General features: G+C 49.2%; 3 protein-coding genes across 5 annotated transcripts in view; 2 read left to right on the plus strand and 1 right to left on the minus strand.

Moving 5' to 3' along the window:
• On the plus strand, positions 1 to 18,935 carry atp13a1 (ATPase 13A1). The gene is made up of 25 exons (XM_035397566.1): positions 1 to 949; positions 2,126 to 2,215; positions 2,357 to 2,620; positions 3,185 to 3,340; positions 4,019 to 4,088; positions 4,235 to 4,341; positions 5,267 to 5,396; positions 5,831 to 5,886; positions 6,152 to 6,278; positions 6,479 to 6,616; positions 7,142 to 7,262; positions 7,703 to 7,860; positions 7,990 to 8,165; positions 9,501 to 9,611; positions 10,052 to 10,177; positions 10,635 to 10,743; positions 12,542 to 12,735; positions 13,002 to 13,098; positions 13,574 to 13,761; positions 15,793 to 15,907; positions 16,036 to 16,232; positions 16,575 to 16,717; positions 17,030 to 17,141; positions 17,519 to 17,662; positions 17,769 to 18,935. Exons 1-25 carry the CDS (start codon positions 599 to 601, stop codon positions 17,877 to 17,879), a joined length of 3,591 nt encoding a protein of 1,196 aa, XP_035253457.1. The 5' UTR covers positions 1 to 598; the 3' UTR covers positions 17,880 to 18,935.
• Positions 18,707 to 23,976, minus strand: LOC118216454 (multivesicular body subunit 12A-like). The gene is made up of 10 exons (XM_035397619.1): positions 23,838 to 23,976; positions 22,324 to 22,419; positions 22,054 to 22,137; positions 21,741 to 21,840; positions 21,176 to 21,305; positions 20,615 to 20,758; positions 20,355 to 20,467; positions 20,024 to 20,082; positions 19,597 to 19,656; positions 18,707 to 19,157 (listed from the first exon to the last, which is right to left on the minus strand). Exons 2-10 carry the CDS (start codon positions 22,417 to 22,419, stop codon positions 19,077 to 19,079), a joined length of 867 nt encoding a protein of 288 aa, XP_035253510.1. The 5' UTR covers positions 23,838 to 23,976; the 3' UTR covers positions 18,707 to 19,076.
• Positions 23,977 to 24,030: 54 nt separating this feature from the next.
• The window catches only part of LOC118216429 (putative mediator of RNA polymerase II transcription subunit 26), a 6,574-nt gene continuing 6,343 nt past the window's right edge, over positions 24,031 to 24,261 (plus strand). For all 3 annotated transcript variants that reach the window (XM_035397576.1, XM_035397577.1, XM_035397578.1), the window contains exon 1: positions 24,031 to 24,118. In XM_035397576.1, the coding sequence (XP_035253467.1) occupies positions 24,084 to 24,118 (35 nt within the window). In that variant the 5' untranslated portion in view covers positions 24,031 to 24,083. The remainder of the gene's footprint in view (positions 24,119 to 24,261) is intronic.

Consider the following 24,261-nt stretch of genomic DNA (forward strand, 5'->3'; position numbering starts at 1 on the left):
AACACTTCCTGGTCGCAGAAAACGTAGCTGTGGTAGTCAAAGGTGTGACTAACTTGATCGTTAACTGTGTTGTGTTTATTTTATTTGCAAGTTATATCTTGTTATTTATCTCACTTCATCATGGACTATTGGTACATTTACTATCATGCATGTAATAGCAAATAGGCATGTAGTATAGCTACCTAATATATTAGCGAATGGTATCTGTCCTTGAGTATAAGCTCCATGTGTGTCTACAGAGAAATAGCTAACTAATGAATGAAAATGCATTGTGGATTTACAGTAACGAATGTCGCAGTTCTGAAAATTGTGAAATATAGTATTTTGTCTCTTCGGTTGTCATGGTAACAGTTTAGCGGTTCTTTTTTTCGACCGGAAGCCCCCTGGCCTGGCATCATACGTCAGCAAAAGGAAATGGATACGGTACGTTGACGTTTTAGTTGAATTCTGCGTGCTTGCGTACGCGGAAGCTGCTGTGTGTGAAGAGATTTCTCTGGACGCCGGAACGGAAGATTGTGTGAAAGGGTCTCTTCACCCATACCGCTTGCCAGGGGGAGGCGGAGAGTAGGGAGGCCGAGTGAGAAAGGGACAAGCTAGAATGAACGACGTAAAAAAGCTGGACAACATGGCTGCGGACGGGGTTCGGGGGTCGCAGGAGCTGCCAACGGCCCCAGCTGTGAACCACAGCCAGGACAACGGTGCCGGCGACGAGCTCGTCAGCTCAGTGTCGCTCTACCGACGGAGGCCCAAACTGCTGCACGGCACGATCCTTCCGTTCCTGGTGCTGCTTTACCCGGGGTGGCTGTATGTGTGGCTTGGAGTATACGGAGCCACAGAGTACCCGGAGGCCGGCCTGCTCGCTCTCGCCGCCATCGGGATCGTGCACGTGCTCACGGCACTGTCCGGCTATTGGTCCGTGCATGCACACTGCTGGCTCACCTGTACTAAGGTATGGCTGAAATATTTAACTTTTGGGAGCTGTCTGGCGGACTTCTGTCTGCTCCAGGTCATATAACGTTTCTGTAGGTGAATCTTAGTTTCAGCCATATGTGGATATTTCTCAAATATCATTCACACCGTTTTGTTGTTGTGATTGTTACCGTTGTCATAATTCTCATCATTATTGTAATTATTAATAGTATTGGTAGCAGTATATTAGTTGTACAGCATGAAACAGGGTGACTTACAGAGCATTGTGTCTAGTAGAACAAATAAAAGGACTGAAATACAGGTGCAGTGGACAGTTCAGCACAGCACCAAAGGTAAAATGCGGTTAATCAGCATAAAACCTGTCGTTGACAACAACTGTCAGATGAGGATAAAAAGAAGCAATATTGTAACCGGTCGTACACAGTTTTCTAAAAAATAGAGTTTGACTGAAAGGTTAATATTTTTGAATAGCCATGTTCAAGTAACAATTGTAAAATAAAATGTCATCGTACACCAAATTCAATGTGAATACTCTGTACCACTGATGAATTTGAGCAGGAGAATAGATTTAGCATTTGCTCCTTTTTAAAAGATGAGGAGCACAAATCAGCTGAAGATCTGTGGAGTAGGGAACAAGAACTGAAGTTCTGTGTAGTAGGGAACAGGAGCTGAAGTTCTGTGTAGTAGGGAACAGGAGCTGAAGTTCTGTGTAGTAGGGAACAGGAGCTGAAGATCTGTGGAGTAGGGAACAGGAGCTGAAGTTCTGTGGGGTAGGGAACAGGAGCTGAACTTTTGTGGAGTGTGGAATAGGAGCTGAACTGCTGTGGAGTAGGGAACAGGAGTTGGAAACAGGAGCTGAACTTTTGTGGAGTGTGGAATAGGAGCTGAACTGCTGTGGAGTTGGTGTTGAGGTGATTTGCTCAGATAGCTGTGTTTGCTGTGCAGAGGTAGCAGGTGCCGGCCAGCATCAGTGTTCTGGGAGAAATATTTAGCTTTTTCTGGATTTTTACTGCTGTTTTGCGCTGACACAACAACATGTACTGCTTCTGTGTTAAAGTGTCTGACTGTTGACTTTAAGCTTGACCCCATTAATCTCAAATGTGGTTTATGAACGGTCATCATTATTACAGGAGGTTGTCTACAGTAAACAGTGAGAACTGTGTGTGTGTGTGTGTGTGTGTGTGTGGGTGTATAGGAGTCGGATCCAGACAAGGCCACATTGGCAAAGGTGATCCCCACTCCCAACAATGGCTCTGCTGAGCTGGTGCCTCTACAGAGAGACAAGGTAAGCGCATGACATCATCGCCAATCTCAAAGCCTGCTACACCCGCGGTGCTTCTTGCTCGACCGTGCACACAGCAACGATGACACCCCAGATCCTTCCCTCTCTCCCACGTTCTCTCCCCTGCTCTCTCTCCTCCACCAGAACGAGGACAGCTCCACGGTCCTCTCCTTCGAGTTCCAGAAGATCTGCTACGTGTTCGATGCCGGCGAGCGGAAGTGCTTTCTGCCGGTGGCCTTCCCGGTCAGCCAGCCAATGGGCTTCTTCCAGAGCTGGCGGGGCTACCAGGAGGAGGCGGAGCTACGGGCCGCAGAGAAGCGCTACGGCACCAACCGTGCCGAGATGATGGTCCCTGACTTCCTGGAGCTCTTTAAGGAGAGGGCCACCGCCCCCTTCTTCGTATTCCAGGTGTGTTGTGTGTGTGTGTGTGTGCATGTGTGTGTGTGTGTGTGTGTGTGTGTGCATGTGTGTCTGTGTGTGTGTGTGTGCATGTGTCTGTGTGTGTGTGTGCATGTGTGTGTGTGCGTGTGTGTGTGTGTGGTGTGTGTGCATGTGTCTATGTGTATGTGTGCGTGTGTGTGTGTACGTGTGTGTACGTGTGTGTTCGTGTGTGTTCGTGTGGGTGCGTGGTGTGTGTGCGTGTGTGTGTGTAAAGATGCCGGTTTTCCTGCATGCCTGAGATGCCATCATTTAACTATGATTACCCCCAATCCCTGCCGGCACAGTCACTCCTCCTCTCTCAGTCTCTCTGTGAGCCCTGTGTAGGTGTTCTTTAGATGGTGTGTGTGTTTGGTATAAGTGCTGTTTTTCTGTTTCGGCTGGTGTTGTGTGTCGGGATGCGGTGTTTGGATGAGCACTGATTCTGTGTTTGTGCAGGTGTTCTGCGTGGGCCCGTGTATGAGCTCTGATTCTGTGTTTGTGCAGGCGTTCTGTGTGGGCCCGTGTATGAGCTCTGATTCTGTGTTTGTGCAGGTGTTCTGCGTGGGCCTGTGGTGTCTGGATGAGTACTGGTACTACAGTGTGTTCACGCTCTTCATGCTGGTGGCGTTTGAAGCATCCCTGGTGCAGCAGCAGATGAGGAACATGTCTGAAATCCGCAGGATGGGGAACAAACCGTACATGATCCAGGTACTGCAACCGCAACGCGCCCTGTGCACGCTGAAACCGCGTTCACTGCAGTCTCCCCTGGGTCAACCTCAGAGTGGCTGATTGTGCAGCTAGTCAGCCTCAGAGTGGCTGATTATGTAGCTGGTCAGCTTCAGAGTGGCTGGTTATCTAGCTAGTCAGCCTCAGAGTGCCTGATTGTGCTGCTAGTCAGCCTCAGAGTGGCTGATTGTGTAGCTGGTCAGCCTCAGAGTGGCTGATTGTGTGGCTAGTCAGTCTCAGAGTGGCAGATTATGTAGCTGGTCAGCCTCAGAGTGGCTGATTATGTAGCTAGTCAGCCTCAGAGTGCCTGATTATGCAGCTAGTCAGCCTCAGAGTGGCTGATTATGCAACTAGTCAGCCTCAGAGTGGCTGATTATGCAGCTAGTTGGCTGTCATTATGTTATTCAGCCTTTTTGTACTTTCAGTGTAAGATTTTCAACTAAGCAATTATTTCACTCGAATGTACACTAGGTAATATTAAAATTGTATATTATGGCAGTGTGTTTCATGGAGGTGTTCTTTGTGGAAATACTATGTCTATGAAATACTAAAGTCTATGAACTTGCAATGTGAAACATCCATAGATCTGTGTTAAAAACCTGTGAACTCATGGATTATGTAGGAAGATATGAGAATGAGCTTGGCTGTGTTTGCTAACAGGTGTACAGGAACAGGAAGTGGAGGCCAGTGTCCAGCGACGAACTGGTACCCGGGGACATTGTATCTGTAGGTAAGGTTCCTACCTGGCCCATGGCATACTTGTAATAACACTGAGACTTAGGACAGTCTGTGTCTATGTGTGTACATCCAACTACTGCAGCTCTGTGCTTCTCTCTGCTTCTGTTAGCATGCACGCTGATATTTGTCTTCCCCCAGGACGCTCTCCCCAGGAGAACTTGGTTCCGTGTGATGTGCTGCTGCTCAGAGGCCGTTGCATCGTGGATGAGGCTATGCTGACCGGAGAGTCTGTTCCACAGATGAAGGTCAGACTGAAACTTTGATGCTGCGTGTACACCTGCACAACACTCAACACAACCTACACACTACAGAACATTCAACACAAACTACACACTACAGAACACTCAGTACAACCCACACACTACAGAACATTCAACACGACCTACGTACTACAGAACACTCAACACAACCTACGCATTACAGAACACTCAACACAACCTACACACTACAGAACACTCAATACAACCCACACACTACAGAACATACTCACAACACTTGCGCACTACAGAACAACCAACACAACCTCCACACTACAGAACACTCAACACAACCCACACACTACAGTACATACTCACAACACTTACGAACTGCAGAACACTCAACACAACCTACAAACTACAGAACATACTCACAACACTTACGAATTACAGAACACTCAACACAACCTCCACACTACAGAACATTCAACACAACCTCCACACTACAGAACACTCAACACCACGCACACACTACAGAACACTCTGCACCTCTCAGTGCCAGTGCTTAAGAAAGTTTCTGTTTTAAATGGATAAATTGCAGGTGGAGACGGGCTCAGTGGACCGAGTGCTTGAAATGTTCATGTGCTGATTTGTCCCTTTCAGAAACTAAAGCAATTAATTTTTCCAGTTTTACGATGCAAATTAATTCCTTTTTGGATGTCCCAAATTCATTGTCATTTATCAAGATCATGAACGCTCCTATTTAAATATCCTGGTTTATCTGAGCATCAGGAATGTTTATGTAAACCAGGGACATTGATTCCTGCTGCTGTGTTCAGTCTGCCAGCGTATCTCTGACTCACTGCCTGTCTGCCTGTCTGCCTGTCTGTCTGCCTGTCTGTCTGCCTGTCTGCCTGTCTGCCTGTCTGCCTGTCTGTCTGTCTGTCTGTCTGTCTGCCTGCCTGCTCACCAGGAGCCAGTGGAAGATCTGGACCCAGAGAGAGTCTTGGACCTGCAGGCTGACTCCCGGCTTCACATCATCTCAGGGGGGACCAAGGTGGTCCAGCACAGCCCCCCCCTCCGGGCCAGTGCTGGCCTTAAACGTCAGTACATTACACCCCCCTGTCTGTCTGAGAGTACATCTGTCTGTATCTCAGTCAGAGTACACCTCCCTGTCTGTCTGTATCTCAGTCAGAGTACACCTCCCTGTCTGTCTGTATTTCAGTCAGAGTACACCTCACTGTCTGTCTGTGTCTCAGTCAGAGTACACCTCCCTGTCTGTCTGTATCTCAGTCAGAGCACACCTCACTGTCTGTCTGTGTCTCAGTCAGAGTACACCTCCCTGTCTGTCTGTATCTCAGTCAGAGCACACCTCACTGTCTGTCTGTGTCTCTATGTCTTTCTAAGTACACCTCACTCCCACTGTCTGTCTGCAATATGCAATATGAAATATGACATGTATAAGTATGCCATATTTTGTAGCACACAAACCGGTAGAGATAATAACTGCCATTTCAAACTGTCCCCTTCACTGCAGCTGTTGATAATGGCTGCGTGGCCTATGTGCTGAGGACCGGATTCTACACATCTCAGGTAAGGACCCCCTCTCCTTCTCTCTCTTTCCCTCTCATTCTCTCTCTTTCCCTCTCTCTCCATCTCTCTCCCTCTCTCTCATTCTCTTTCCCTCTCTCTCCCTCTCTCTCCCTCTCTCTCCCTCTCTCTCCATCTCTCTCCCTCTCTCTCATTCTCTTTCCCTCTCTCATTCTCTCTCTTTCCCTCTCTCTCACTTTCCGTCTCTCTTACGTTCTCCCTGTCACTATCTCTCTCTCTCTCATAAATTGTTCATCCCTTCCTCCAGGGGAAGTTGCTGAGGACCATCCTGTTTGGGGTGAAAAGAGTGACGGCCAACAATCTGGAGACCTTCATATTCATCCTCTTCCTCCTGGTGTTCGCCATCGCGGCGGCCGTCTACGTCTGGGTGGAGGGTAAGTGGGGGAGCGGGCGGTTGGGGGGGGGGGGGGGGGGTGAATGGTGGAGCAGGTAGCTGCATCGTTCCGAGATCAATGCTTTCACACACTTTGTAGAATTTGTTGATGATATTGTTGTTAAGATTTGCCATCTTCCCCCCCTCTCTCTCTCTCTCCGCTCCGTTCTCTGCCCTTCACCCACTTCCTCTCTCTCCCAGGAACGAGGGATGCGAGTAGGAATCGGTATAAGCTCTTTCTGGAGTGCACACTCATCCTCACCTCCGTAGTCCCGCCGGAGCTGCCCATAGAGCTCTCCCTGGCCGTCAACACCTCCCTCATCGCCCTGGCCAAGCTCTGTGAGTGTGTGTGTGTGTGTGTGTGTGAGTGTGTGAGTGTGTGAGTGTGTGAGTGTGTGAGTGTGTGAGTGTGAGAGTGTGAGAGTGAGTGTGAGTGTGTATTGCACTTGCGCGTACTTGTGCTTGCAAAGATGCCAGTTTGCCAGCGTGGCAGCAATCTAAGATGCCATCATTTGACTGTGATTACTATTACCCAGAACCCCGCTGGCACCAAACCGCCATTTTAAAGGCATCTTTCATAGTCTCTTTGAGGTGAACAGTTGCTATCTGCACATCAGCTTAATGGTGAAAACAAAACTGCATGCTATCTCTTGCAGTTAGCTAGGTAGCTAGCCCATAGGCAATATCTCATGTATTTTACTATTGCAAATGGGGCTGATTTTGCATTGTACCAATGCAAAAAAATGTTCTGCTTGTTTGCTCAGTAGAGATGAGTGAATGCTTAACTGACAAAATGTTCTCGCTTTATAGGCAAGTGTGCATTAGACTGATCGGATCTCTCTTTCTTTCTCTCTCCCTCCGTAGATGTGTTCTGTACGGAACCTTTCCGGATCCCCTTTGCAGGAAAGGTGGAGGTCTGCTGCTTCGATAAGACTGGCACTCTGACCAGTGACAGCCTGGTGGTACGGGGTGTGGCCGGACTGAGGTACGCATCACCCTGCAGATCCACTCTGATTGGTCATTTACAATGAGAAATGAGACCCAGATCTTCGTGTCATCTCAGTGTTTCATGTTGGAGGTCTGAAAATTCATGGCCCTATACTGCCCTCCAGTGGAAAAGTGGGTATAGCATGATATGTGTGTCTGAAGTTTGTGTGTATGTATGTGTGTGAGTGTGTGTGCGTGCGCATGCGCATCTGAAATGTGCGTGTGTGTATGTGAAATGTGTGTGTGTGTATGTGAAATGTGTGTGTTTTTGTATGTGTAATGTGTGTGTGTTTGTGTATGTGAAATGTGTGTGTGTGTATGTGAAATGTGTGTGTTTGTATGTGAAATGTGTGTGTGTTTGTGTATGTGAAATGTGTGTGTGTGTGTATGTGAAATGTGTGTGTGTGTCTGATTTGTGTCATTTCTGGGGACCTGCAGGGAGGGGAAGGAGGTGACTCCAGTCTCAGAGATTCCGGTGGAGACGCACCGGGTTGTGGCCACCTGCCATTCGCTGGTCACTCTGGATGACGGACAGCTGGTGGGCGACCCACTGGAGAAGGCCATGCTAACCGCTGCTGACTGGACCCTCACTAAAGGTACTGACCGTCACTGCCCCTCACTAATGGCATTGACCCACACTCTGTTTGTGGATGAGTAGCCTAGCCTGTGCCTGCGTGCTGTAGGCGAGGAGGTGTGTACTGATGACGTGTTGATGTGCGCTCCAGATGAGAAGGTGTTCCCTCGCAGTATAAAGACGCCGGGCCTGAAGATCCACCAGCGCTTTCACTTCGCCAGCGCCCTGAAGAGGATGTCTGTGCTGGCCTCGTACGAGCGGCTGGGCTCCACCGAGCTCTGCTACATCTCCACTGTGAAGGGCGCCCCAGAGACGCTGAGGGGCATGGTAACTACGCATGACCTACGCTCACCATCATCACTGTCCTACGCATGACCTACGCTCATCACCATCACTGTCCTACGCATGACCTACGCTCATCATCATCACTGTCCTACGCATGACCTACGCTCATCATCATCACTGTCCTACACATACCCCACACTCAGCACTGTTACTACTGCTGTCCTACACATACCCCACACTCATCATCATTACTGTCATACACATACTCCACACGCATCATCATTACTGTCCTACACATACCCCACACTCATCACCATCACTGTCCTACGCATGACCTACGCTCATCATCATCACTGTCCTACACATACCCCACGCTCATCATCATCACTGTCCTACGCATGACCTACGCTCATCATCATCACTGTCCTACGCATGACCTACGCTCATCATCATCACTGTCCTACACATACCCCACACTCACCATCATCACTGTCCTACGCATGACCTACGCTCATCACCATCACTGTCCTACGCATGACCTACGCTCATCACCATCACTGTCCTACGCATACCCCACACTCAGCACTGTTACTACTGCTGTCCTACACATACCCCACACTCATCACTGTTACTACTGCTGTCCTACACATACCCCACACTCATCATCATTACTATTACTGTTCTACACATACCCCACACTCATCATCATTACTGTCCTACACATACCCCACACTCATCACTGTTAATACTGCTGTCCTACACATACCCCACACTCATCACTGTTACTACTGCTGTCCTACACATACCTCACACTCATCATCATTACTGTTACTGTCCTACACATACCCCACACTCATCACTGTTACTACTGCTGTCCTACACATACCCCACACTCATCATCATTACTGTCCTACACATACCCCACACTCATCACTGTTACTACTGCTGTCCTACACATACCCCACACTCATCACTGTTACTACTGCTGTCCTACACATACCTCACACTCATCATCATTACTGTTACTGTCCTACACATACCCCACACTCATCACTGTTACTACTGCTGTCCTACACATACCCCACACTCATCATCATTACTGTTACTGTCCTACACATACCCCACACTCATCACTGTTACTACTGCTGTCCTACACATACCTCACACTCATCATCATTACTGTTACTGTCCTACACATAACCCTTGCATTGTGTGTGTGCGCGTGTGTGTGTGTGTGTGTCTGTCTCTGTGTGTATGTGCGTGTGTGTGTGTGTCTGTGTCTGTGTCTGTCTCTGTGTGTGTGTGTGTGTGTGTGTGTGTCTGTCTCTGTGTGTGTGCGTGTGTGTCTGTCTGTGTGTGTGTGCGTGCACGTTGCAGTTCTCAGAGTGTCCTGATACGTATGACGAAGTGCACAGAGAGATGTCTCGCGAAGGGGCCAGGGTGCTGGCACTGGGCTACAAGGAAATGGGACACCTCACCCACCAACAGGTACTCTACACCTACAGTACTCTCTCACTACTCCCCCCTCACCCACCAACAGGTACTCTACACCTACAGTACTCTCTCACTACTCCCCCCTCACCCACCAACAGGTACTCTACACCTACAGTACTCTCACTAACCCGCCCCCTCACCCACCAACAGGTACTCTACTCCTACAGTACTCTCTCACTACCCCCCCCCCCCCACCAACAGGTACTCTACTCCTACAGTACTCTCTGACTACTCCCCCCACACCCACCAACAGGTACTCTACACCTACAGTACTCTCTCACTACCCCCCCCCCACCAACAGGTACTCTACACCTACAGTACTCTCTCACTATCCCACCCCCCACACCCACCCACCATAAGCTAATTCTCCCTGCAGTCTGTGGCGTTGCTGCTGTTTTGATTGGAGCGTGTGCGGTCTCTTTGTTGCGGGGCAGGTGCGGGAGGTGAACCGTGAGACTCTGGAGTGCGGTCTACAGTTTGTGGGGTTCATGGTCGTCTCCTGCCCTCTGAAGAGCGACAGCAAGGCGGTCATCAGGGAGATACAGGAGGCTTCGCACCACGTGAGTACCGCACGCTGCACAACCGCTACACAACCGCTACACAATCATTACACAATCACTACACATACACTACACAATCACTACACATACTCTACACAATCACTACACATACACTACACAATCACTACACAACCACTGCACAACCGCTACACAATCACTACACAACCGCTACACATACACTACACAGTCATTACACAATCGATACACATACACTACACACTCACTACACTGCACATACATACACTACAGCCACACAGCTGTATACATGCATAAACCCAGTTATCTAAACGGCTCCAACACATCTTCTCCAAGTGCGTAATTATACATACAGAACTTTTTCCTCAGACACACTCAGATCTTTTCTCCCTCTCTCACTCGCTCTGTCTTTTCTCTTTCCCTCCCTTACTCACTCTCTCTGCCTCTCCTCTCTCCCTCCTTCCCTCACTCTGGTTCTCAGGTGGTGATGATAACTGGAGATAACCCCCTCACCGCATGTCATGTGGCCAGAGAACTGCACTTCATCCAGAAGGAGCATACCCTTATACTGCAGCCCGGACACACGCAGGGTGCGTGTGCGTTTGTGTGTTTGTGCGTGTGTGCATGCCATTAGCGTGTGGGGTACTGCGTCAGCGTGTCACATTGTGCTGTGTTAGTGTCTGGCAGTGGCGTTAGCGTATGAGGTACTGCGTTAGCGTGTCCTGTTCCAGGTGAATGGCTGTGGGAGTCGATAGACGGCAGTGTGTCACAGCACTGTGTCGTGTTAGTGTCTGACAGTAGTGTCAGCGTGTCACAGCGTGCTGTGCTGTGTTAGTGGTGTTAGCGTGTCACAGCGTGCTGTGTTAGTGGTGTTAGCGTGTCACAGCGTGCTGTGCTGTGTTAGTGGTGTTAGCGTGTCACAGCATGCTGTGCTGTGTTAGTGGTGTTAGCGTGTCACAGCATGCTGTGCTGTGTTAGTGGTGTTAGCGTGTCACAGCGTGCTGTGCTGAGTTAGTGGTGTCAGCGTGTCACAGCGTGCTGTGCTGTGTTAGTGGTGTTAGCGTGTCGCAGCGTGTTGTGCTGTGTTAGTGGTGTTAGCGTGTCACAGCGTGCTGTGCTGTGTTAGTGGTGTTAGCGTGTCACAGCGTGCTGTGTTAGTGGTGTTAGCGTGTCACAGCGTGCTGTGCTGAGTTAGTGGTGTCAGCGTGTCACAGCGTGCTGTGCTGTGTTAGTGGTGTTAGCGTGTCACAGCGTGCTGTGCTGTGTTAGTGGTGTTAGCGTGTCACAGCGTGCTGTGCTAGTGGTGTTAACGTGTCACAGAGTGCTGAGTTAGCGGTGTTAGCGTGTCGCAGCATGCTGTGCTGTGTTAGTGGTGTCAGCGTGTCACAGCGTGCTGTGCTGAGTTAGCGGTGTTAGCGTGTCGCAGCGTGCTGTGCTGTGTTAGTGGTGTTAACGTGTCACAGCGTGCTGTGCTGTGTTAGTGGTGTTGGCGTGTCGCAGCGTGCTGTGCTGAGTTAGCGGTGTTAGAGTGTCACAGCGTGCTGTGTTAGTGGTGTTAGCGTGTCGCAGCGTGCTGTGCTGTGTTAGTGGTGTTAACGTGTCACAGCGTGCTGTGCTGTGTTAGTGGTGTTGGCGTGTCGCAGCGTGCTGTGCTGTGTTAGTGGTGTTAACGTGTCACAGCGTGCTGTGCTGTGTTAGTGGTGTTGGCGTGTCGCAGCGTGCTGTGCTGTGTTAGTGGTGTTAGCGTGTCACAGCGTGCTGTGTTAGTGGTGTTAGCGTGTCGCAGCGTGCTGTGCTGTGTTAGTGGTGTCAGCGTGTCACAGCGTGCTGTGCTGTGTTAGTGGTGTTAGCGTGTCACAGCGTGCTGTGCTGTGTTAGTGGTGTTAGCGTGTCACAGCGTGCTGTGCTGTGTTAGTGGTGTTAGCGTGTCACAGCGTGCTGTGCTGTGTTAGTGGTGTTAGCGTGTCACAGCGTGCTGTGCTGTGTTAGTGGTGTTAGTGTGTCACAGCGTGCTGTGCTGTGTTAGTGGTGTTAGCGTGTCACAGCGTGCTGTGCTGTGTTAGTGGTGTTAACGTGTCACAGCGTGCTGTGCTAGTGGTGTTAGTGTGTCACAGCGTGCTGTGCTGTGTTAGTGGTGTTAACGTGTCACAGCGTGCTGTGTTAGTGGTGTTAGCGTGTCGCAGCGTGCTGTGCTGTGTTAGTGGTGTTAGCGTGTCACAGCGTGCTGTGCTGTGTTAGTGGTGTTAGCGTGTCACAGCGTGCTGTGCTGTGTTAGTGGTGTTAGCGTGTCACAGCGTGCTGTGCTGTGTTAGTGGTGTTAGCGTGTCACAGCGTGCTGTGCTGTGTTAGTGGTGTTAGCGTGTCACAGCGTGCTGTGTCCTGTTCCAGGTGAATGGCTGTGGGAGTCGATAGACGGCAGCGTGCGGATGCCGCTCTCCCCGCCGAGCGTGTCCGGCCTGATCGATCGCTACGACCTGTGCGTGACGGGCGAGGGGCTGACCAGGCTGACCTCCGAACCCCAGCTCCTCCACGCCCTGCTGCCCCACGTGCGGGTCTTCGCCAGGGTCAGCCCCAAACAGAAGGTCAGCTGAACACTTTCACTGCGTTAATGCGACGTCCCCGACAGTGACCGAACACCGACCGCTCTGTTGCCCTTGTGTTGTGATTGTATGCTAGTTGCGCAGTTGTGTAGTCATGCTGTCGCTGTATGTTGTACAGAGCACTGTTCTTAACTGCATCCTGTGCTGAGGTGTTAAACATTACACGGTGTGGAAATTGCGTAGTGCTCGTTATAGCATTGTGAGGCAGCCGGGCAGCTGTTATGTAGCGATTGTGTGTTGTGTTGCAGGAGTTTGTGATCACCAGTCTGAAGGGTCTTGGTTTTGTTACTTTGATGTGTGGCGATGGGACCAATGACGTTGGAGCGCTCAAACATGCCCACATTGGTGAGTTTGTTCATCTTATATCAGCTATGACATCATCAGCTGCAGATTCAGTTGATTCTAAACCTAAAATCTGTTTTTAGCACTGCTATGTCCTGTTGCATTGGACTGTATTTTAGCGCTGTTAGCATTTATTTACATACATGCAAATTGTATATAATCCACATGGCTGTGTGTGCATTACATCGCATTGTATTACATTACTGCCATTTGGCAGACGCTCTAATCCAGAGCAACAGCGAGAAGACAAGTGCATAAATCAAGGTTATATATATATATATATATATATACTTAGCATACTTAGATTGGAGAATCCTAGCATCTCCATGTTAAATCAATGTGAATGTACAGCATATAAGCTGTAAAATGGTAGGAGTGCTGTAAAAACAAGCAGTAACTAACTCTGTGCCCCCTCTCCATCTCTCTCTCTCCCCCTCCCTCCCTCTCTCTCTCTCCCCCCCGTCCGTCCCCCTCCCAGGCGTGGCTTTGCTGGCCAACGCTCCCGAGCGCATGCCAGAGAGGAAGAGGAGGGTGCGGGACAGGGAGGCGGTCACTGTGGAGAGCAGGCCCCTCCCCCCCGTGTCGGGGTCAGGGGTCAAGCTGAGCTCCAGGGCCGCCAGGCAGAGGGTGATGGCCCAGCGGGAGGAGCAGCTCGCCGTTCAGAAGGTGGGCGGGGCACAAAGGCCAAGTCACTCAATGTGGGACTGTGTAAAAGTGCTGTAGGACCGGGTTAGTCAGGTGTGTAAAAGTGCTGTAGGACCGGGTTAGTCAGGTGTGTAAAAGTGCTGTAGGGCCGGGTTAGTCAGGTGTAAAAGCGCTGTAGGACCGGGTTAGTCAGGTGTGTAAAAGTGCTGTAGGACCGGGTTAGTCAGGTGTGTAAATGAGCTGTAGGACCGGGTTAGTCAGGTGTGAAAGTGCTGTAGGAGCGGGTTAGTCAGGTGTGTAAAAGTGCTGTAGGACCGGGTTAGTCAGGTGTGAAAGTGCTGTAGGAGCGGGTTAGTCAGGTGTGTAAAAGTGTGTGTGCTGTAGGAGCAGGTCAGTCAGGTGTGTAAAAGTGCTGTAGGACCGGGTTAGTCAGGTGTGTAAAAGTGCTGTAGGACCGGGTTAGTCAGGGGTGTGAAAGTGCTGTAGGACCAGGTTAGTCAGGTGTGTAAAAGTGCTGTAGGACCGGGTTAGTCAGGGGTGTAAAAGTGCTGTAGGCCCGGGTTAGTCAGGTGTGTAACAGTGTGTTTTGTGTAGGAGCGGATCAGTCAGGTGTGTAACAGTGTGTTTTGTGTAGGAGCGGATCAGTCAGGTGTGTAACAGTGTGTTTTGTTGTAGGAGCGGGTCAGTCAGGTGTGTAACAGTGTGTGTTGTGTAGGAGCGGATCAGTCAGGTGTGTAACAGTGTGTTTTGTGTAGGAGCGGATCAGTCAGGTGTGTAACAGTGTGTTTTGTTGCAGGAGCGGATAAGTCAGGTGTGTAACAGTGTGTTTTGTTGCAGGAGCGGATAAGTCAGGTGTGTAACAGTGTGTTTTGTGTAGGAGCGGATCAGTCAGGTGTGTAACACTGTGTTTTGTTGTAGGAGCGGATCAGTCAGGTGTGTAACAGTGTGTTTTGTGTAGGAGCGGATCAGTCAGGTGTGTAACAGTGTGTTTTGTGTAGGAGCGGATCAGTCAGGTGTGTAACAGTGTGTTTTGTTGTAGGAGCGGATCAGTCAGGTGTGTAACAGTGTGTTTTGTGTAGGAGCGGATCAGTCAGGTGTGTAACAGTGTGTTTTGCGTAGGAGCGGGTCAGTCAGGTGTGTAACAGTGTGTTTTGTGTAGGAGCGGGGCAGTCAGGTGTGTAACAGTGTGTTTTGTTGTAGGAGCGGATCAGTCAGGTGTGTAACAGTGTGTTTTGTGTAGGAGCGGGGCAGTCAGGTGTGTAACAGTGTGTTTTGTGTAGGAGCGGATCAGTCAGGTGTGTAACAGTGTGTTTTGTTGTAGGAGCGGATCAGTCAGGTGTGTAACATTGTGTTTTGTTGTAGGAGCGGATCAGTCAGGTGTGTAACAGTGTGTTTTGTTGTAAGAGCGGATCAGTCAGGTGTGTAACAGTGTGTTTTGTTGTAGGAGCGGATCAGTCAGGTGTGTAACAGTGTGTTTTGTTGTAGGAGCGGATCAGTCAGGTGTGTAACAGTGTGTTTTGTTGTAGGAGCGGATCAGTCAGGTGTGTAACACTGTGTTTTGTTGTAGGAGCGGATCAGTCAGGTGTGTAACAGTGTGTTTTGCGTAGGAGCGGATCAGTCAGGTGTGTAACAGTGTGTTTTGTGTAGGAGCGGGTCAGTCAGGTGTGTAACAGTGTGTTTTGTTGTAGGAGCGGATCAGTCAGGTGTGTAACAGTGTGTTTTGTGTAGGAGCGGATCAGTCAGGTGTGTAACACCGTGTTTTGTTGTAGGAGCGGATCAGTCAGGTGTGTAACAGTGTGTTTTGTTGTAGGAGCGGATCAGTCAGGTGTGTAACAGTGTGTTTTGTGTAGGAGCGGATCAGTCAGGTGTGTAACAGTGTGTTTTGTTGTAGGAGCGGATCAGTCAGGTGTGTAACAGTGTGTTTTGTGTAGGAGCGGATCAGTCAGGTGTGTAACACCGTGTTTTGTTGTAGGAGCGGATCAGTCAGGTGTGTAACAGTGTGTTTTGCGTAGGAGCGGATCAGTCAGGTGTGTAACAGTGTGTTTTGCGTAGGAGCGGATCAGTCAGGTGTTACGGGAGCTGGAGGAAGATCAGATTCAGGTGGTGAAACTGGGAGACGCTTCGATTGCCGCCCCCTTCACCTCCAAGCTGTCCTCCATACAGTGCAGTGAGTAACACACACCACACACATACACACACACACACACACGTACGCACTCACACGGACACACACATAAGCACACACACAGGCACACACACACGTGTGTTTGGCTAACCCTGGTCCTCTCCCCGCAGTCTGTCACGTGATCAAGCAGGGCCGCTGCACTCTGGTCACCACCCTGCAGATGTTTAAGATCCTGGCCCTGAACGCCTTGGTGCTGGCCTACAGCCAGTCTGTGCTCTACCTGGAGGGCGTCAAGTTCAGCGACTTCCAGGCCACACTACAGGGCCTGCTGCTGGCCGGCTGCTTCCTGTTCATCTCCAGGTCAAAGGTGAGGGCGGGGTGGGGTTCAGGTTTCCCAGAAGGCTTTGGGCTCAAATACTAGGTGGGGGGTAATTGCTGCCGAGGTCTTGTTCTGTGAAAACCCACAGAATGGCCGCTGTTCTCTTTAGAGAGTATTTAAAGTGTCACTGAAATTGTAGTGATCAGCTGTAAACCTTGAGTAGCTTTTTGGTAATGAACATTCAGCTTGTTAGACCTGCACGTCCAGGGCAAGTGGTCTGGCTGTTCTCAGGGTTGGGGTTGAAGGCTGGTTTAGGGTTTGGGTCTGTTAAATCTGTTCCTGGGTCAGTTTTTTGGTTTGACACTTTTGCTCCTCCCCATTCCCACCCAGCCTCTGAAGACCTTGTCTCGAGAGCGCCCCCTACCCAACATCTTCAACCTCTACACTGTGCTGACTGTGCTGTTGCAGTTCGCTGTTCATTTCTGCAGCCTGGTTTACCTGTACAAGGGAGCACAGTCCAGGAGCCCCCCCAGGTACACATGCACACACACACACACACACACACCATCTTAAACAGTCACTAGCAAACATTCACATACTTACCGACACTCACTGTTCCACACTTACCCACGCACACACTCATTCACACTTTCACACACATAGTCATTCACACTTTCACACACACAGTCATTCATACTTTCACACACATACTCATTCACACTTTCACCTAGACACTCTTATTCATTCACACTGCCTCACTCTCGTACACGCGTACACTGTTTCAGTCGATGGGTCGAATGTTGAGAAGCGTGAAGTACAAGTCCTGCTGCGTTAACCCCCTGCAGGTCTGAGCAGTTTGTGGACCTTTACAAGGAGTTCGAGCCCAGCCTGATAAACAGCACTGTGTACATCATGTCTATGGCCATGCAGATGGCCACCTTCGCCATCAACTACAAGGTACTGATGCCTGCTTCATTGTCATGTGACTTACTGACACCTGCTTCATTATCACATGACCTACTGACTCCTACTTCATTATCACATGACCTACTGACACCTCCTTCATTATCACATGACCTACTGTCTCCTCCTTCATTATCACATGACCTACTGACGCCTCCTTCATTATCACGACTTCCTAACACCTGCTTCCTTATCACATGACTTACTGGTTATTACACACTACTGATGCCGGTTACATTATTACACGAGCTACTGATGCTTGTTGCACCCATTCCAGTATTAGACAAGGGCACTGATGCCCGTTTATCTCAAATTCAATGGCTTTATTCTCGACTTCTCCCCAAATTCTCCCTCTCCACACTCCCTCTCAGGGTCACCCCTTCATGGAGTCTCTGAATGAGAACAGGCCCCTGCTGTGGAGCATCGCCCTGTCCGCTCTGGCCATCGTGGGGCTGCTGTCGGGGTCCTCGCCCGAGTTCAACGAGCAGTTTGCGCTCGTGGACATCCCAGCGGAGGTGAGCCTCTCTCAGGCGTCCTTCGCCGCGCTTCGGTAAGGGTCGCCATGGAAACACTAACGATCTTCCCTCCGTCTCTCTCTCTCTCTCTCTCCCTCTCTCTCAGTTCAAGCTGGTAATCGCCCAGGTCCTGGTGGTGGACTTTGTCGCTGCTCTGCTGGTGGATCGGGTACTGCAGTTCCTGCTGGGAAAAGGAACCCTGAGGCTGCCTTCCTGAGTCGTCATGCCAACTGCTGCCCTGGGCAACTGCTGCCCTTAGCGATGAGACTGTGGAGAGAGATTTTGTGTGGGGTGGGACAGGGTGGCCAATTACTGGACGAGGAGGGGAAAGGAGACTTATCTGAAAGCAGTACTGCACACACTTCAGTGTTCGCATCTCCCCAATTACCTCCGTCATCGCCCCCCCCCATCTTCCTCTCCACTCTTCCACCTGTCCTCTTCTTTCTTTCCCTTTCATCCCCTCTGCCCTTGCTCTCCCTAGCTCTCTTCCTCTCCAACAGCAAGCCAAGAAGACAGCAGTATTGTGGGGAGTGTGCCTGCGCGTATGAGTGTGTGTTGGTGTGTGTGCGTGCGTGCGGGTGGGGGTGACGTAAGCCGCACGTGAGGGCTGTGACCCAGGACACAGATAAGTGTTTCTTTTGTTTGCTTCTCTTCATTTTGTAAAAATACAGAACTCTGATGGACATAAAAAAAAAAGACCAAAAAACACAACTCTACCACGAGCGGTCTCCTGTCAGTGTGTACGCATGTGTGTTCATGGGATCAGATCCTGAGATTCATGCCACTGGTGCTCCCCCGCCCACCATACGTTCTGGGCTGCGGTTTAGAAGCATTTGAATAACAAAACACACACACAAAAGCCAGGAGGAGCAGGTGGCAGAGAAACTGTTCATGTGCATACATGAAAGAGTTTGAATCTAATACATTTTACTTTGTTTGAATTTTATATTTCATACTTTACAAAATAACCTGGTACTTTAAAAAAAAAAAAAAAAAAACGGATATTTGATGTTAAACAGGAAAGAAAACATAAGAAGATCAAGATACAGAGGTTTAGTCTTTATTATTTTTACATTTACAAAAAACATTCAGATCTAAGAAAGGAATGTATATTCGTTCGTTTACTGAGAGGAAATGTACCATAGAGAGGCAAGGCACTATATATCTATATACAAACAAGGCAGAAGTTTGCCCCTAACTTTGGTCCAGAACTTTTAAAACCTGTTAAATGTCACGCAAAGAAATGATTGAAATAAAGGCCTTCTATGAAATGTAAGGGCGTTCTGGTAGGCTGGGTGTCAGTCAGTGTGCTACGGTTACGCAGGAGTGTCTGTGCCGACAGGCACGTGGGATATGCGTCCTGGGGCGCTGTAAAAGTCGTGCAGGAGGTAGAGAGAGGGGTACTCCGTGCTGCCTAGTAGTTGAAGGAGGCGAGCGCGGTCCGTGGTCGGGTTGGGTTGGCGGCCGATTCTTCCACAGCAAAGGTGTAGTTGTACTGCAGAAACCACACATGGTAAGCGTTGTTAAAATAAACCACTCGCAGTGTTGACATAGGACATTGGGCGACACAGCTCAGGAGGTAAGAGCGGTTGTCCGGCAGTCGGAGGGTTGCCGGTTCGATCCCCCGCCCTGGGCGCGTCGAAGTGTCCCTGAGCAAGACACCCAACCCCTAACTGCTCTGGTGAATGAGAGGCATCAATTGTAAAGCGCTTTGGATAAAAGCGCTATATAAATGCAGTCCATTTACCAATTTACCAATGACCGCACATCAATACAACACTGATGGTACTGACTATAGTCAGTCAGTCATTACCATACTGGCAATATACCAACAACATGATTGTCACAATACTGTCACACCACACTTAAACGTACCAATCAAGATTATAACCATTATTACGGATGAAAACACACGTGTGTACAGACGCACTGACCTCGTTCTCAATGTCCTGCACAGATTTGATACGGATGTTGCCGAGGGCGTTCAGAGAGACCTGAGAAGCAGAACTTATTGTATTTACTGGTTCAGAGAGCACGGAGCCCGCAACAGAGTACACGGCGACACAGCTCAGGAGGTAAGACCGATTGTCTGGCAGTCGGAGGGTTGCCGGTTCAAACCCCGCCCTGGGCGTGTCGAAGTGTCCTTGAGCAAGACACCTAACCCCTAACTGCTCTGGCGAATAAGAGGCATCAATTGTAAAGCGCTTTGGATAAAAGCGCTATATAAATGCAGTCCATTTACCATTTACCATTTACCATTTACACATGCTCGGCCTGCTCAGGCCTACCGCCTCTCACAACATCTAGGCCTGGTTTGGAGGGACCTCCAACAGAGGCCGTCAGAAACGCAGGGAAACCTACCGCTCGCGCGGGCGTGGCCTCGAAGCGGGGGTGCAGGGTGAACGGCACCCCGTCCATGGCTGAGGAGAGAGGGGGGGGGGGTCACATGAAGGATCAAAGCCGTGTGTGCCTGGGTGTGAGCATATTGCATTACATTACAGGCACTTGGCAGACGCTCTCATCCAGAGCGACGTACAACAAAGTGTAAGTGTAAACCAAAACCAGGAAAAATTGTGTTGAAAATCCTAGAGGGAAGTACAGTTCCAAGTGCAGGGAACGGCCGCGTAGTTTAACTTGGACCCTGTAGGTTAATCTGATCAACACAACAAGAACATGGGTACAGTGAGAGTACCTGAAATTCCATAGATGTTGCTGCTGTCATAGACACCCTCAGCGGAGTCTTTGGCCTCAAGGTTACTACGACGACGGCTCAGCTTCCCCACTGGAGTGGGTGGAGGGGCATTGCTATAGAAATGGAGAGAGAGAGGGCGGTTTAAATGATTTGTTGTATTTACGGAAGGAGCAGGAAATGATACGTTGTTTCTTTGGGGGAGGGGGGTGCGGGTATTACCTGGGCCGGAGGGGCAGTGGGGGGGGGGGGGGGGGGCTTACCTCGGCCGGAGGGGCAGTGGGGGAGGGGCTGGCTGGTCCAGGGACAGCTTGCGAAGCTCCAGGCTGACGCTGCGGGGTTTGGCTTGAGGCGCGGGACTGGAGAAGTGACCCTTCTTACACCACAGAACATAACCGTGTATGTCCCTGTCAGAGAGTCGCATAAATGCAGTGTCATTATGTGTGTATGTGTGTGTAAAGGTGCAGGGACACAGCTTACTGCAGCCACTAATCAGGTTCACCCACAATTTAAGGCTGTTCCCTTTCATAAACAGCACCACAGTATGCAACTTGCTCCCAGAACTCAATTAACCAGCACAAAAAAGAGCAAATAAACCAAAATATAGAATATTCTATGTAGCTTATAGCTAATACGGCACACAACAGATAATGCGATCTGTGTGCACGTGTCTGTGTATGCACGCGTGCATGTGTGTGCGTGCGTGCGTGAGTGCGTGTGTGCATGCGCACGTGCACCAGGGTGTGTGTGTGTGCGTCTGCATGCGTGTCAGTGTGTGCGCCTCCACGCGTATTTCAGCGCGTGTGCGAGAGAGGGCGACTGACCCCAGGCAGGTGTAGTGCTGCAGCACCACTTTGTTCTTGGCGGTCAGCTTGATGTCCAGCACCGCCGTGTCCACACTGCCCAGGGGGACGATGCGCACACACACGCGCTTCTTCTTCCACACGGAGGCCTCTGCACGGACGGACACACACACACACACACACACACACACACACACAGGGACAGACACGTCAAATATCACAGACTTAAAGTAGCACTGCTGGGATCTGTGTAGGGTACAGGTACAAACTGTACTGAGGGGATTAGTGTGGTGTTCAGGTGCAAAGCATACTGAGGGGATTAGTGTAGTTTTCAGGTGCACATCATACTGAGGGGCTTAGTGTGGTGTTCAGGTTGGTAGCAGTGCTTTAGGGGATTAGTGTAGTGTTCAGGTGCTTAGTGTGATGCTCAGGTTGGTAGCAGTGCTTTAGGGGATTAGTGTAGTGTTCAGGTGCTTAGTGTGATGCTCAGGTTGGTAGCAGTGCTGGGGGGATTAGTGTAGTGTTCAGGTGCTTAGTGTGATGCTCAGGTTGGTAGCAGTGCTGGGGGGATTAGTCTCATACTCACTGGAGTCCAGGTACTCAGGTATGAAGCAGTACCCGTGAGGAATCGGCTCCTTATCAGAGATCACCTGGATATCCGACACCACCATTCCCCCCGCGGCATTCTGGGAAGGGAAGGAAAGATTCAAGCCCCAGGTTCCACTTTTTTTTTTTTTTTTTTTACAAAACACACAGTCACAAAGGCAAAGAGGAGAAGTGTGCAACAAAGAAACTGTGTGTGCACGCGCAGGTGTGTGTGTGAGTAAGTGTGTGTGCACGCACTTGTGAATGAATGTGTGTGTGTGTGTACACAGGTGCCATGCCTGTTTGCGACTCACCGTGCTGTAGCAGAGGTAGTAGCCAGACTTCATCCCAAAGCCACGCACAAAGTTGGCCGTAGCCCCATCGAGGGTCAAGTTGATCTGCCACCAAGACAGGAGAAGGATAGATTATCACCACGGCAACCGCTTCACCGCCACACTCGCTTTCAGCAGCTCCTCCTGAGGACCAGTGCATCGGAGGATGCACTTGCGGGTGAATGTGTGTGCGTGTGCATCGGAGGAGCAGAGAGCTAAAGTCTAAAGTCCTTGTGTGCTAAGTTAACCTACCAGGGTGAAGTCCTTGGGACAGGTACTGCTGCTGGAGCTCCAGGCCACTGCGGACACGGGCGGTGGCAAGGCATTGTTGGGCTCATACAGGGACATCTGTGATGAGAGTTTCAGACAGACACACAATCTTACTATTTACATTATTCACTAGAAGCTGGCAGTTAGGGGACCCTATTCACCCCCTAGTTCTTAAAATGATACCAATGACTCAAGACTGGACATTACGGGACCTCATTCACCCCATCATTCTTATTATTATCATTTCTTTAATATTCATAAAAATCTTAAATTGTATTAATTATTCATATGACTCACATTCATAAAAGGCATGCTCTGTTAATCCAGCGGTCAGTCTCTAAATAGGCCCGCTATTAGCTAGGAAGTAAAGGGCTATTCAGAATAGGCTTCTCTAATAGAAAGCGTTATGCAAATTTGAGATGAGGAAGGAGTACCCTGACTCAAGATAAGCAGTGGCACAACTCTTCAAATGGAAGATATGTGGCTGCTGAGTTCTTACAGTGAATGATAAAAAAAAATTGTTCAACATGAAGTTCCAATTCCAGCTGCTTTCTTGCATTAAATAACCCTGGCATGATTTGATTTGATTTGATTTGATTTGATTTAGGCTATTTGCACTCATCATATAAAAATTACAAAATAATGATGGGAATTATGCGCTTATAGGCACAACTTAATTACAAAATATTGGTTGCTATCTACCCTCTAAGACATAAGTGTGGTATTGCAATCACCCCATTGTATAAAGAGTACACACACATTTACAATATAAATTCCTGTATGCATGCAAGGTCAGACTGCAGGTTAATTGGAAGGAGCTACAGATTGAGTGTTGTTTTCACGTGGACACACTGAATACAATGGATTCTTTAAGTCTTCCACAGTGGTTCAGACTCCATGAAAACATTGTCCCCTAATGATGCCGTTGGGTCAACAATTTTACTCACACCCACACCACACAAACAGGATAGCAAAGAAAGTGAGAAATAATGTAGAATTCTGCCACAATAATGTTACGCAGCTGACTTACTGATACTTTTTGAATAGGTAAAACAACTACGACAAATACTTCGCCGTGTAAAGGCGTAACAGCTCACACCCATATAGCCATAGCAACCTGCCGTCAAACAAATAACTTTATTTTAAATAAACAAACTAACTAACTCTAGCCAGCAAATTGTTGTCTTTGCTTAGCAAGCAAAGTAGCTGGCAGCTGGCATCTGACCCATAAAAAAACTTTCCAGTATTCAGTATTGATAAGCATTACAGGTTCGCTTTGGAATGAAGAATACAGTTTTAATACACACGAAAATATATACATACTGAAATTGACCTTGCTGGCTAACGACGTCAGTTAGTCAGAAATAACAGGGTGGAAAGCTGGTTAATTTACCTTGCTATCCGGCTACCTACCTGTGCACTTAGATATCTATCCAACTTTTAAATTTGGAAAGATCACTCTTATGCCAAATAAATAATCAAAATGTGGCACTCACTCTTGTATGTAGACAACTGCTGAATCGTCAACCTCTTGTTTAAAATACAACACAAAAACGTTCGTGGGAGCTAAGAAACTTGTCGCTTACTCGCTTTTTCCGCAGACACTTAACGGGAAGTAGGCAGACGGACTACAATTCCCAGAGTGCGTTAGAACGATGACTGTACTTGCGCAGTAACTGTAAGGGGTGGGCAAGTTGCGGAGTGTTGTTACGTGGAGCGCGGGTTTAATTTGAAAACATAAAATGGCGGAGAGTGAGTCTCGAAATCTAACAGAAAGGTTTGTTTTTGCCCAGGCACTGTTTTTCAATATTTGTTTTAAATGACTAAGTTGGCGGTGCAAGGAACGGAATGTCTGGGCTGTATCTAGTTAACTAACGTTAGCAAATAAGACAATTAGGTTATAGCTTGAGTCTGACCCAG

Source organism: Anguilla anguilla, chromosome 17 (assembly GCF_013347855.1).
Source record: "Anguilla anguilla isolate fAngAng1 chromosome 17, fAngAng1.pri, whole genome shotgun sequence".
Taxonomy (NCBI): Eukaryota; Metazoa; Chordata; class Actinopteri; order Anguilliformes; family Anguillidae; genus Anguilla; species Anguilla anguilla.

Bases quoted from the DNA above. Each gene is read 5' to 3' on its own strand.
- atp13a1 (XM_035397566.1), top strand. From the start codon at position 599: ATGAACGACGTAAAAAAGCTGGACAACATGGCTGCGGACGGGGTTCGG. The intron at 17,142-17,518 runs GTACTGATGCCT...ACTCCCTCTCAG, and splicing joins CCTTCGCCATCAACTACAAG to GGTCACCCCTTCATGGAGTC. The intron at 17,663-17,768 runs GTGAGCCTCTCT...CCTCTCTCTCAG, and splicing joins TCGTGGACATCCCAGCGGAG to TTCAAGCTGGTAATCGCCCA.
- LOC118216454 (XM_035397619.1), bottom strand. From the start codon at position 22,419: ATGTCCCTGTATGAGCCCAACAATGCCTTGCCACCGCCCGTGTCCGCA. The intron at 21,306-21,740 runs GTGAGTATGAGA...CCGTCCGTGCAG, and splicing joins ACCTGAGTACCTGGACTCCA to AGGCCTCCGTGTGGAAGAAG. The intron at 19,158-19,596 runs GTCAGTGCGTCT...TGGTTTCTGCAG, and splicing joins TGCAGGACATTGAGAACGAG to TACAACTACACCTTTGCTGT.